The 14795-nt window shown below is 37.0% G+C and overlaps 1 protein-coding gene and 1 long non-coding RNA gene across 2 annotated transcripts; one reads left to right on the forward strand and one right to left on the reverse strand.

Annotated features, from left to right (window-relative positions):
- Positions 1-294: 294 nt before the first annotated feature.
- LOC127127865 (uncharacterized) lies at positions 295-2782 on the forward strand. Its single transcript, XR_007805492.1, has 3 exons — positions 295-468; positions 1646-1830; positions 2198-2782. It is a non-coding gene; the product is annotated as an uncharacterized LOC127127865 (long non-coding RNA).
- Positions 2682-4804, reverse strand: LOC127127864 (pectinesterase). The gene is made up of 2 exons (XM_051057138.1): positions 3644-4804; positions 2682-3559 (listed from the first exon to the last, which is right to left on the reverse strand). Exons 1-2 carry the CDS (start codon positions 4608-4610, stop codon positions 2862-2864), a joined length of 1665 nt encoding a protein of 554 aa, XP_050913095.1. The 5' UTR covers positions 4611-4804; the 3' UTR covers positions 2682-2861.
- Between the last annotated feature and the right edge of the window lie 9991 nt (positions 4805-14795).

The raw sequence follows: 14795 nt of genomic DNA on the forward strand, positions 1-14795 counted from the left end.
ATTATAGTTATAATATATCGTCAAAGTCATCAGAGCATCTCTAAATCAAAGTCAAACTTAATGTCTAGTTTAGTTTCGAAGATATATCTCTAGATTTTGTTTAATGTAAATATGGAGAAGATACATCTTCAAAATAATTTATGTCAAAAAAAAATGACGTTTCTTTGAGGAATGCATGATATGTACGTAAAGTTGTTTCCGAGAAACATCTCCGAATAAATTTTGAAAAAAATATGGATGAGACTCGGTTAAGACATCTTTCAATGAGAAACATGATGCGTCTCTCTTATGATAGATTTTCGAAATTAAAAGGGTATTTTTGAATTTTCATTCCACCAAAATTAACAATTCCCCCTGGACTTTGCCACTTATCCAAAAAAAAAAAAAATGACGAATGAATCATAAACCCTAGATATGAAAGCCAGGAATAAATCACCACTTGCAACGTCTTGCTCCGCTTGTGCTCCGGTAAGATTTATAGTTTTATTCTAAAATTGCTATATCTTGTTCCCAAGGTGAAAAAAAAAGTCTCTTACCATGGATTCGAAACCTTTGATTTTGCTAAACCTTGGAATGCATATTGATATAGGATTTAACATTTAAAATTGTTATGGTGGTCCTCGTGAATTTCATAATTCTTCTCTTTTAAGGCAGTAAAAATCTATATAATACCGGCACCTCTGTGAAAAAGGGTGTCCATGTTCGTGTTGGTGTTGGTGTCGACCACTTGTCAGGATCGTTTTTGGAGTGTCCGTGCTTTGAAAATCAATGTTATATGAATGAATAAATTATAGTATAATGTAGCTGTGATAACTCAGATGAAGTAGTTTAAATGGTCTTCTCTTCTATGGCACAATAGGATAAGCAGTGTTGTCAATGTTACATGGGTGCTACAGCAGTGTAGCCGCAGCCCCTGGCCCCTTTCAGAAGGGGAGCACTTGGTGTAGTAGCCCCGGCAGCTTCTTTAGCGGTCAAATCAATGGCTTGTTGCGGCCTCAATAGCGCTACGCATCATAATGAGATTGAAAGTTACAGCAAATCCCTTAAAAGACTAAACATTAGAGCTTTTAGATTCAGGTATTTTAGGAATTTCACAGTTAAAAAACACTGTAACAGCATTTGGGCTTCTCCTCTCCCATCATGTCTCACCTTCTCACTGGTTAGTCATTGCCAATTATTGTGTTTTTAAGAATGTAGTGAAACTATATAGACTGTATAAAAAATTTCAAGATAGTAGTCTCCCGCTATCTGCTATCTCATTGTAGCAATTTTGGGGTCAGCTGCTATCCGGGATTGATAACAGGATCGGTTAACAACACCTGGGGTAAGTTATCCTACAAATTAAAACACTTAGGTATAGAGGCATGCAATTTCTTTGGTAATGAATCTGAGTTGTTACTCATATTCAAACATGCCACATCCAAACACAACTGATTCCGACAATCGTAAAACCCAGTGACTACCACCGCTGCCAAAATTCACCGTCGACTTGGAAACATCACACCTGGACTTAACCCTCTTTGGATTAGCTTTCTACATTTATGTACAAAAATGTAAATGCCAAGTGTTTAAAATTTTTTGTACCAAGTGTTTAATTTTGTGTATTGAGTTTCTGGTTTCATCTTTTGGCATTTATTGTATTCAGGTACTGCACAGCAGTGTTATCTAATATCCGCCATGGTGGATATACATGGCGGTTTTTGGGCTCGTCGCAATGGTAAATGTTGGCTGATATTGTGGGTTTTTCCGTCATAATCCGCTATAATGGTGTGGTAAAGTGGCCGGTATTGCGGGATTTTGGCTCTCCGCGACAACAACACTGCTGCTCGGGTAGGTTAGAGGACTAAATAAAAATATTTTCCTCCATTGTTTAGGGTCCCATTACTCACAGCACTTATCTTTAATTCTGAAAGGCAATGGTTTGTTAACATTAACGTGCTTAATTGGAAAATAAAATCAGTTCACTTAGAGCATAATTATCGGCAATGTCTTAACTGGGCAAAGCAACCTATGTCAGATTTAAATACAATTACTAGTATTTATAAGCCGCCGTTGTTTTCTGCAGCCACGTAGTATTGATATTTGAAAAATGTAGTTTAGTTGCTTAAATAATTGAAAAGTGTGAAGTATATTAAGTGGGGTCAACTTATACCATTTTGATTGGCATGGACGTGGATGCTCTTATGTGACGCAACAGGTGACGCAGAATACCATAGGGAAGACACAAATGAACTGTGTTTAGTCTCACGACAAATGGAAGCTTGCTTGAATGAAACATCAGAGATCAAAATCCCTATAATCAACGACAATTTAAAGTGTCCGTCACAAAGTGAAAGAAGGACAGTGCAGTCAATTATCATTTTGCTGGATGCTTTGGAAAGAATGCAATCACACTTAGCTGCAGTTTCAAATGATGCCTTTTTTACAGGTTTGCATTTTATTACTCAAATTTACTGGGTACGTAGTATGTAGCAATGTTAACATGGCTCCTCTCATCCTTTCTAGTTGCACATTTTGGTCTTCCAAATATTTATCAAATACTTCGGTGTTTTGGGATATTTCATTCATGAATGAAAGTTAAAGTCGATTAGGATATTCGAATCTAGATAATAATGTATTTATAAGAATTTTTTCCTTAAGTGTAAGATAGATTGTCAAAGATTTTTGTTGTAACTACAAAGTTTATTTTCCAGACATGTGGCATTCATTTTAACATTGGTAGAAGACAGTTGTTACATCGTATGTAGGAAATTTTTTTAATTAAACCTCATTCTTCCATAAAGGATAATGTTTCTGTTTTATTTCCTGCAAATTTCACTCATATCAAAAACATAATAGTACACGCCTGCCGAAGCCAATTTCTACAGGCCTTCAATGAAGGCTACCCCTGTGTTCTTCAACCAAACATTACCCTGGATGAGCTGTGTCACTGTAAACTTGCTAGCCTCTGCAGCAGTTTTGATGATATGATAACCAGGCCAAGTCACTCTCTTGCTGGTACCAGCACCTGCTCCACTGTTCAAGTACTCTCCGTAATACAATGTTTGCAGAAAATCCTTACTCGCGGCATCCCATTCAGCCCATCCTGCTGGGTCAATATGGCTGTCTACGACGGACTGCAACACAACAGTCCTGGAGTATTTCTTCCATGGGCGGCCTAGGTATGTTTTGATGGAGCCTTGCACAGGCTTGAGGTCCGAGCTTGGTATGACATTACATTGCTGAATTGAAGTTGCAGTGTTCTGGTTTGGGTCTTCTCGACCTTGGGCCGTGACCATGTTCTTTTGGTTGCTCATGGGCTTTCGGGCCACAAGTTTGCTCTTCTGGAACACAACACCTGCGTTTCCAAAGATAAAGTCAACAGTACCGGTAATGAAGGAGTCACGGTAAAATTGTCGGTTGGAGTGTGCGTAGAGGGTGTCTTGAAATGCGTCAATTTTACAACGGTTGATGACAGATTGATCAGCACCTACGCGGAGAGCAACTGCCTGGTGCTTTTCTGGGCCTGCCGTGTTTTGGAACCCTATGTCCTGAGCTATAAACCCATCTCCAACAGCAGCTGCAAAACCAAATTAAACATTCACAAATTAGTTGTCACAAAAATATTGAAATGGTAAATACAGACAAGGGGGAGAATCTATACCAACAGTTGCACTATTGAAAGTGGTTGTTCCATCGATAAAATTCAAGTTGCCTGTGATTATTGTTGCATCCATACCATCACCAACGAGCATCACATTTGTCTTTTTCTTACCAATTTCTACCTTCTCTTTGTAGGTTCCTCTTTTCACATAGATAACATACCTTGCCTTACCGTTGTCTGGTGCAGATGCCACAGCCTCAGCCACAGTTTTGAACTTACCACTCCCATCTTTAGCCACCACAACATTGGCCTTTATGTCCCCAACTGTAGACTCCAAAAGCCTTCGATCCTTACTCGTTACCCATGAGGGAAATTCACCGTTCAATGATTCATCAATGAATCCGTCGTTACTCTTTGCAGGTAAAACGGAAACAAGCACGGCGAGAGAAGATCTAGCTCTTGATATCAAGTCCTGAAGGTCACTTTCCATGACGACCCGAGATGTACCTTCTAAACCATTCAAACAAGTTGCATGGTTAGTGAGCACACTACTTAGCCATGTGTGTGCATCTTGTTGTGAGTCAATGTTATTTTTTGTTAAAGTCAACACTGAGTCCCAAACTCTATCCATGGACAAGTCCATTAGTTGCTCACAGTCATTCAAAGCCGTCTCCTCTCTAGGGCTGTTAACCCGGCGTTTGATAACATTGGCTGTTTCCATGGCTTTCTGAATGTGTGAGGTGGACTTGGTTAATAAGGATATGAGTGTACTCAATTTGTGGTCTTTTGTGTTAGCTAAGGCTTGGCCTTGAACCACTTCTGATACATGAGTTAAGCATGATTTTGTATCAACAGCATGCTCACACAGATTGGGAGCTGAAGAGAGTGGGAAGAAGGAGATAGGTTTGTTGAGATGAGAAACAATAAGGGCTGATGAGCCTATGATAGCAGCTAAAGAGAGGATTAACCAGAAAGTTTTGGGAATGGATTTTCTAGGCTTGTCTATCAAAGTTTCTTGGATAGCCATACTGATAAGTTAGCTAGCACTGGTTTGCTCACTATATGATCTTTGTATACTTGATCAAACTGAATATATAGACAAAATAATATTCCATTTTGAAGATAAGGATTACAAATCCAAAGAATAAGAGCATGTGGTTTTCATTTTTTAATACAATTCTTAAGTTATGTACTACTAGAACCTCTTTTATTAAATATTAGTTACTATCTTTTCTTTCGGCTCATTACTTTATTTTCCCTATACTATTAATACAATTATTTAATAAAATAATGCATCATTTTTCCTTTTCATGTTAATAAATAATTTTTTAATATGTATGAAAGTGACATATTATGGAAAGCAGAGGAGTATTTTAAAATTGATTAATTTAAAGGTGTAGATATAAAATTTGATTGATTTGTTCCTTTAGATTGATTTTTTAATTTTTTTTTTAATATATTGATCCTTTAACTTTTAAAATATGTTATGTTGGTCACTTTTGTCGGATTAATAACTAATTTAATGATTAATTTTTGAATTTTTTTTATTGTTAATTAGATAAAAAAAAGACTAATAGAATACATTTTAAGATTTAAATGATCAATCTGAAGGAACAAATCCAAAGTATAATTACAGCCGAAAATATAATCCTTAAAATATGGCTGCTGCCGATGGAATTTGACTAATCGTCATATGTTTGAATTTTTAAGAAAAAGTATGCCAAGTGGCTTGCGGTGTCACGTTCATGCTTTTTGTTTTCTATTGTATGAGTGAGTGGATATACGAATGAATGAGAATCATTACAGGACAAAATAAGTGTTTTTATGTTAAGTGAAAGTGGGGTGACATTATTGCACATTCCTGTGCATACATTTATTCTTATTTATTCATTTATTTATATAATTTATAAATTAATTTAATTATAATAACTGTTAGTAACTTAGCACACAACTCACAATGGTAAGATTTATAATTTAAACTCTTTATTGATATTGAAATTTTTGTTATAACGGTAAAGTCTAGGGTAAAAACACGTGCAACATTTTCTAAAATGTTAATTATCTTTGTTGGAATTAAATCTAAGATTTTGAGTAGTTTTGAATCAATTTTTATGAACAAGATTCAATCGCATCGATTGAATTCTTTCTCGTTCTTTATTCTTTACTCGAGTGAATCAACCAATTTTGGTTGCAAGATTGTATTGTTGCACAATGATGATGAAAACAAGAAAAGAAGATTGAATAGAGAAGAAAATAGTTAGGGTTTATCGAGAGAAGAAAGAAGATGAAATTTCTATAGAGTTCCTCTTTACTCACAAACTATGAATCTTTATTGTTTTTTAAGTGCAAAATTCAAGTGTTTACAATAATAGGGTTACTCCCTATTTATAGATCTTGCTTACTTGCTTGCTCCCTAAGCAAAACACAAAAATAAAAACCTAAAATACCTAATTCTGCGAACACTACAAAATTAAGTTTAAAATCAAATCCATGTTGATGTTAACTCCTTAACACTTCGACACTCACATAATTTCGACACAGTATTTCGACGATAATAGACTCTATTAAAAAATACACCTTTGACATAAAGAATTACAATTCAACATACCACCTAACTTGTTGTGTCTAAGCTATCTATATTCATCATAAACATTAACTTCTTGAACACTTTGACCTGCACTTCTTTCATCATGATATCTACAATTTGATTCTCAGTTCTGTAGTGTTTCAAGTTCAGCTTCGCTTCTGCCATTTGCTCTCGAAGATAATGGAACCTCATTTCGATGTGCTTACTTCGTCCATGCGTTATCAGATTCTTCGCCAAATTGATAGCAGACATGTTGTCGATCGTCATGGTAATCACTCCATGATTCATTCCTGTAATCTCTTCGACCAAATTCACCATCCATGTTGCTTGACATGCACAAAGAGAAGCAACTATGTATTCTGATTCACATGATAATAGTACAACTACTAATTTCTTTCTTGAACTCCAAGCAACTGGTGCACCACTTAGCATAAACACGTAGCCAGTTGTGAAAATTTTATCCTTAACATCGCTACACCAACTTGAATCGATGTTACCCACTAGCTTGCATTTTTTTCCTTCATCAGCTGCAAGAAATAAAATGCCATAGTCGAGAGTTCCTTTCAGATACCTTCTTTTCGCCGCTGTTAGGTGTGATACCTTTGGTTTTTGCATGAATCTACTCATCATACTTATACTGTATGCTAGATCAGGCCTTGTGTGACAAAGGTATCGAAATGATTCAATGAGTCTTCTGTATTGTGTTAGATCGACATCATCTTTATCTATGTCTTTCGACAGTTGTATTCCGGGCTCAGTTGGAGTCGAATGGGTTGCAATCTTACATCTTAAATCTCTTGAGTATTTCACCTGCATATCTTCTTTGGTGCATCATCGAACCTCTACCACTCTTGTAGAATTCAATGCCAAGGAAATATGAGAGATTTCCTAAGTCTGACGTTTCAAACTCCCCACTTAGATCATGTTTGAAATCTTCGATCTCCTTGCAACTTTCTGTTATCAACAAGTCATCAACATAGAGACATAGTATAAGCAATTCACTATTGCTTCTTCTTACATATACTCTATGCTTAGTTGCGCATTTCACAAATTCCTTATCTCTTAGGAAGCTACCTATCTTCTTATTCCAAGCTCTTGGAGCTTGCTTAAGTCCATACAGGGCTTTATGCAACCTGTATACCTTGCTTTCTTCGCCTTGTTTCGCAAACCCAACTGGTTGTGCAACATAAAATTCTTCATCTAAGGGGGCATTCAGGAATGACCATTTCACATCCATCTGACATATGTGCCAATTGTTCATGCTTGCTAGACTAATAACCAACCCGATTGTTTCGATCCTAGCAACAAGTGCAAAAACTTTGTCGAAGTCGATTCCTTCTTTCTGAAGAAATCCTTTCGCCACAAGTCTTCCTTGTGTCGAGTTACTTCTCCTTTGGGATTCAACTTCACCTTTTATTACCAATTCATATCGATTGCCTTTTTGTATTAAGGCAATTCGACAAGTGACCAAGTGTTGTTGACTTTGATGGACTTAAGTTTCTCATTCATTGCTTTCACCCACTTCAAATCCTTCAATGCCTCAACTGCATTGACTAGTTCAACATTTGCATAGAAAGCATAGTGTACCGGGTCACCTTCATCATCGACCATATCATCTGATGTAATCACACATTCTTGCAACCTTGTAGGCATGCGTCTTGTTCTTTGAGGTATGCTTGTGCTTGCTTAACCTCTGACTTATTCGTGTCGAACTTCTCTTTCGAATTCAATTGTTGGTTCTTCACATAAGAATTTCATTGAATCCTTCTTGACATTTTCAGTCCAATCCTATTCCTTAAGCTCATTTATGATCGCGTCCCTGTTGATCACTACTTGCTTGTTCACTGGGTTTAACAACTTGTAACCTCCAGTCGAGTGATATCCTATTAGGATCATCTGACTCGACTTGTCATCAAGTTTTCTTCTCAACTGATCTGACACATGTCTATGTGCTATAGATCCAAATACTTTCAAAAGACTCAAGTTAGGCTTGACATTAGATCAATATTCTTTTGGCGTAATTCCTTCTAGCTTCTTCGTCGGACATCTATTCAAAATATATGTAGTTATCGACACTATTTCTCCCCATAATTCTTTGGGTATATTCTTGCCTTTCAACATACTTCTCACCATGTTCATGATGGTTCTATTCTTTCTTTATGTTGTTCCATTATGCTGTGGAGTGTAGGGTGGCACAACCTCATGCACAATCCCTTCTTTCTCACATAACTTATCGAGTTCTTTTGACACATACTCTCCACCTCCATTAGTACTCAGAATCTTGAGCTTTCGACCACTTTGTCTTTCGACCACTTTGTCTTTCGACCATAAATTTAAACTTGACAAATACCTCGACCAATTCACTTTTCTTCTTGATCAGGTAAGTCCACAGTTTTCGACTGAAATCATCTATGAATGTGATAAAGTATCTGTTACCTCTAATCGAATCCACCTAGATAGGACCACACACATCAAAGTATATGACTTTAAGAATTGCCTTCAACTTGCTTCCTGCATTCATACTGAAGTTGTTCTTGTGTTGCTTCGCCTGCACACATTCTTCACACACTTCATTTAGAATATTGATTTCTGGTAACCCTAAAACTATATTTCTTCATTTCAGATCTCTGAAGTCTTTGAAATTAAGATTTCCAAATCTATAGTGTCATATCCATTCATCCTTGCTGGATGCAGTTGCAAGGCACTTGTACTCCATCACATTAAGTTCAATCCTAAAGGTTCTATTATGAGATATATGTGCCTTCAAGATTAACATTCCACGTGAGTCGAGAACTCTCATCATCTTGTCTTCAATCGACACTTTGTAGTTCTTTTCGACCAACTTCCCTATGCTAAGCAAATTACTTTTCATGTCTGATATGTATAGTACATTGGAAATTACTTACCTCTTGCCATCTTTCCTCATAATCAGAACATCACCAATACCTTCAGCTGCTGGAGTATTTTCATTTGCAAAATTTATCATGTTCTTCATTGAGGGTTTCATGTTGACAAACCAATCTTTCCTACCAGTCATGTGTGATGAGCATCCTGAGTCCAAGTACCATTGGTCCTGGAATCTTTCTTCATCTCTTGTTGTGACCATCAACAACGCATCTTCTTCCTCATACTTTGCAAACTTTGCATCAGTTTCCCGATTCTTCTATTTTTCAGGATAATCACTTGAGCAATGGCCATACTTCTGAAAATTGAAACACTAAATGTGACTTTTGTCAGGTTTCTTTCGACCACCACCTCTTCCTCTTTGGTTACTTTGGCATGCAGGTCTTCTCTGATTCGACTAGCTTTCTTCTTGCTGATTTCGACTAGTCGAATTGCTGTAGCCTCATTTACCTTTGTTGTCGAGCCACTTCCCTTTGCCTTTATTTTCTCTTGCTGATTGCGTCTACAAAGCCACGTCACTCTTCGACTTGCCTGCAACTCATTCAACTATTCTTTATTCATGAGATTCAAGCATCCCTTAAAGCTATTCCTTTATCAATGCTGACAAATCTTTCGGCTCTTCTATGACTATTACCACATGGTCTAACTTTGGAGCCAATGACCTCAAGATCTTTGAAACAACTGATCTTGATGTCACTTCTCCATATACCTTGATTTGATTCACCAGTTTTGTAACCCTAGTGAAAAAATCAGTTATGCTTTCATTGTCTTCCATCTGAAGCAGTTCATACGTTTTTTTGTGAGTTTGTAACTTCACCTCTTTCATATTCTCTCCGCCTCCAAATGATTTATCAAGCCTCATTCAGCCTCATACGAAGCCATTGGAAGTGATTAATTTGGGTTCCGAAAATAACAAGAAAGAAGTCAAGATTGGGGCACTACTTCGTCCAGATGTAAATAAGAGGATGGTAGAGCTTCTTAGAGATCATATGGATGTGTTCGCTTGGTCTTATCAAGATATGTCAGGTCTTGATACTGATATTGTGGAGCATCGATTCCCGTTAAAGCCAGAATGTTCGCTGGTTAAGCAGAAGTTGAGAAGAACTCACCCTTATATGGATGTCAAGATTAAAGAAGAAGTTTAAAAGTAGATTAATGTTGGGTTCCTTGTTACTGCTGAGTATCCTCTGTTGGTGGCTAACATTGAACCCGTTCCAAAGAAAGATGGTAAAGTTCAGATGTGTGTTAATTATAGATACTTGAGCAAAGCTAGTGCAAAAGACGATTTTCCTCTACCACACATTGACATGTTGGTAGAAAATACAGCTAAGTTCAATGTCTTCTCCTTTATGGATGGGTTCTTCGAATATAATTAGATCAAGATGGAACCCGAATACATGGAAAAAACTACATTTATTACACCTTGGGGAACATTCTGCTATAGAGTGATGCCTTTCGGTTTAAAGAATGTTGGTACAACGTACCAAAGAGCCATGACTACTCTTTCCCATGACATGATGCACAAAGAGATAAAAGTATATGTTGATGATATGATTGCTAAGTCGAAGATTGAAGAAGATCATGTTGAGTATTTGTTGAATCTATTTCAGCGGTTGAGAAAGTTTAAACTCCATTTGAATCCTAATAAATGCACTTTTGGTGTCCATTCAGGAAAGCTATTGGGTTTCATTGTCAGCCAGAAAGATATTGAAGTATATCCTGATAAAGTCGGAGTTATTCAAGAAATGCCTGCGCCGAAGATAGAAAAGCAAGTCAGAGGATTCCTCGAGCGTCTGAATTACATATCCATATTTATATCTCACATGACTGCCACGTGTGGGCCAATTTCAAGCTTCTCCGCAAAGATCAAGGTTGTGTTTGGAAAAAGGAATTCCAGAAAGCTTTTGACAACATCAAGGAGTATCTGCTTAAACCTCCTGTTTTGTCTCCTCTAGTGGAAGTAAGACCTTTGATTATGTATTTGACTATGTTAGAAGACTCCATGGGATGTGTGCTTGGACAACAAGATGAAACTGGTAGAAAGGAGCATGCCATCTACTATCTAAGTAAGAAGTTTACAGACTGTGAGTCTCGGTACTCCATGCTTGAAAAGACTTGTTGTGGTTTAGCCTGGGATACTAAATGTTTACGCTAGTATATGATCAATCAAGTATATTTTTGAAAAGCCTGCTTTGACCGGGAGGATAGCTCGTTGGCAGATGCTATTGTCTGAATATGATATTGAGTACCGTACTCAGAAAACAATTAAAGGAAGTATTCTCACAGATTATTTGGCTCATAAGTCGACCGATGATTATCAATCCATCATATTCGACTTCCCTGATGAAGATGTTATGTACTTGAAAGCTAAAGATTGCGATGAACCATTGCCTAGAGAAGGACCAATGCCTGGATCCCGATGGGGTTTAATGTTTGATGGAGCTATTAATGCTTATGGTAATGGAATTAGGGTAATCATTATTCCTCCTAAGGGTTCTCATATCACTTTCACTGCAAGATTGATGTTTGATTGTACGAATAATATGGCAGAATATGAAGCTTACATCATGGGCCTTGAAGAGGCCATTGATTTGAGAATTAAACTCCTAGATGTGTATGGAGATTCAACCTTGGTGGTTAATCGATTAAAGGAGAATGGGAAACTCGTCATCCTGACCCGATTCCTTACAAAGATTATGCAAGGAGGTTGTTAAACTTCTTCAATAAAATAGAGCTTCATCATATACCTCGCAAAGAGAATCAGATGGAAAACGCTCTGACTACTTTGTCTTCTATGTATAAAGTAAATCGTTGGAATGGCGCGCCCAATATCACAATTATGCGCCTTGACAAACCTGCTCATGTGTTTGCAGCAGAAGAAGCTACATATGATAAGCCCTGGTATTATGATATTAAATATTTCCTCCAAAGTCAAGAGTACCCGCTTGGGGCATCCAACAAAGATAAGAAGACTTTGAGAAGACTGGCTAGAAATTTCTTTCTAAATGAAAATGTGTTATACAAGAGAAATTTTGACATGGTTTTGCTCAGATGCGTGGATAGACACGAGTCAGACATGCTAATGCGAGAAGTTCATGAATGATCCTTTGGTACTCATGCTAATGGACATGCAATGGCTAAAAAGATGTTAATGGAAGGTTACTACTAGCTGACAATGGAATCTGATTGCTGTAAATATATGAAGAAGTGCCATAAATGTCAAATTTATGCGGATAAAATTCATGTGCCTCCGACACTTCTCAATGTTATTTCATCCCCATGGCCTTTCTCTATGCGGAGAATTGATATAATTGGTATGATTGAACCCAAAGCTTCGAATGTACATCATTTCATCCTGGTAACCATTGATTACTTAACCAAATGGGTAGAAGCAACATCTTATACTAATGTGACCAAGCATGTTGTGGTCTGATTTATCAAGAATCAAATTATTTGCCGATATAGTGTTCTGAGTAAGATCATTACGAATAATGGGTCGAACTTGAATAACAAGATGATGAAAGAACTTTGTGATGACTTCAAGATTGAAAATCACAACTCTTCTCCTTACAGGCCCAAGATGAATGGGGCTGTTGAAGCCGCAAATAAGAACATTAAGAAAATTATCCAAAAGATGGTTATGATAAATAAAGATTGGCATGAGATTCTCCCATTTGCTTTGCATGGATATTGTACATTTGTCCGCACTTCAATAGGGGCAACCCCTTTTATCTCTTGTGTATGGCATGGAAGCAGTGCTCCCTTTAGAGGTTGTGATCCCATCAATGCGAGTCCTGATGGAAGCTAGTTTATCTGAGGCTGAATGGTGTCATAACATATATGATCAATTGAATTTGATTGAAGAGAAAAGAATGACAACCTTGTGTCATGGTCAGTTATATCAAAAGAGAATGAAGAAAGCATTTGACAAGAAGGTTTGACCTCATGTATTCAAAGAATGTGACCTTGTGCTCAAGAAGATCTTGTCTTTCAACACTGATTCTAGGGGCAAGTGGAATCCTAATTATGAAGACCCATATATAGTTAAGAGAGCTTTCTCTGGTGGTGCATTGATTCTTACAACTATGGATGGTGAGGAGCTCCCTCATCCTGTAAATGTCGATGCAGTCAATAAATACTTTGCCTAAAAAAATAAAAGAATAGCTCGCTAAGTTAAAATCCCGAAAGGGAGACTTAGACAAAAATGGGCGTCTCGGTGGATCAAAAAGCTGAAAGGGAGGTATAGGAAAAAGTTAGAGACATAAATAAAAAATAATCATCCCGGTAGATTGACCCCGAACTGAAATCTAGGCAAAAGTTAGGGATTATGGAAAGTAACTGCATCGGGCCAAACTTGATCATTTTAAGCAATAGTGCTTATCACAGTTTCTTTTCTGTCATCCTCGACCGAAGTCCAGAGCATAGTGGAATTCAAAGTTTTTAGGGAGAATAATGGTAATTGTATTTCAATGTAGCATTTTCCATGTACTTGCCATTTTTCCAACTTTGTAATGATCCATGGAGTCACGCCATTTGCGGAAAACCATTATATCAATAAAATTTGAAGCTTTTTCCCATTTGTTCACCATTCCTATTTTGTTTCAGTTTATGAAATTTTGTTTATTTTTGATGATCATTTTTGAAACAAAAAAAAAATATATTTAAACAATCATATTTTTGAAAATTTACAAAAAAAGATATGTATTTTCCTCGACATGTGAATACAAAAGAGGAATGATAATGGCAATCCCAAGGATGGTAAGATCCTGAAGAGCGGAATTCAGTGACTTCCCTAGGATGGATTTTCTTTTATAATGGTCTCCCCAGCATTAGATTGCAAGAGTGGTGTGATTCCTAACGAATCTCTGTGAGCATCTCCATCTTGTTGAGATTAGCCGAGTATCTGGTTGTACTGTGTTATCAGTCTTGCGCATTTGCGTTTGTTTCGTCATCATAATCATACGCATGTGCATATCATCATGATGTTTATTTCTCATTTTTAAATAATTCCTCACCACTCTCTGTAACCTTTCTCCCTGCAGAGTGTATGCGTCCTCTCTCCAATAGAGTGTCGACTTTAAGTAGAAATAATTTATCCTTTTAATTCCCCACTGAGTTTGATCCTCGTGGAATATTTTGTTTCAATTTTCCCATCCAGTTCATTATTTGGATGGGATCAATCTCAAATTGAGTTCATGCCCTCATTGGATTGAATCCTATTTGACCTCTTCTCTCCAGTTCATTCCTGGATTGAACTTTGGCCCCCTTTAGTTGGTTACCTTGTTAAGCTATCCCTTGGATGGTAGTTGGTAATCTTTACGTTTGAGCTTATTACCTTTGTTAAGCTATCATTTGGTTGATAGTTAGGTAATATTTCTTTTACCTTCAATTGTTTACCTTTGCTAAGCTATCACTTGGCTGGTAGTTGGTAATCATTTTGTCTTAAGTTTATTACCTTTGTTAAGCTATCACTTGGCTGATAGTAGGTAATATTCCTTTTACCTTTGACTGATTACCTTTGTTAATTTATCACTTGGCTAGTAGTTGGTAATTGTCCTTTTTAGCTTATTACCTTTGTTAAGTCATCACTCGGCTAATAGTAGGTAAATTTCCTTTTACCTTTGACTGGTTACCTTTGTTAAGTTACCACTTGGCTGGTAGTTGGTAATCGTCCTTTTCAGCTTATTACATTTGTTAAGCTATCACTTGGCTGATAGTAGG

This window comes from Lathyrus oleraceus, chromosome 3 (assembly GCF_024323335.1).
Source record: "Lathyrus oleraceus cultivar Zhongwan6 chromosome 3, CAAS_Psat_ZW6_1.0, whole genome shotgun sequence".
Lineage (NCBI taxonomy): Eukaryota > Viridiplantae > Streptophyta > Magnoliopsida > Fabales > Fabaceae > Lathyrus > Lathyrus oleraceus.

What these genes read in the sequence shown, in the direction of transcription:
- LOC127127864 (XM_051057138.1), bottom strand. Translation starts at nt 4,610, where the DNA reads ATGGCTATCCAAGAAACTTTGATAGACAAGCCTAGAAAATCCATTCCC. An exon ending in TTTCAATAGTGCAACTGTTG is followed by an intron (nt 3,560 to 3,643) that starts GTATAGATTCTC and finishes TTGGTTTTGCAG; the next exon opens with CTGCTGTTGGAGATGGGTTT.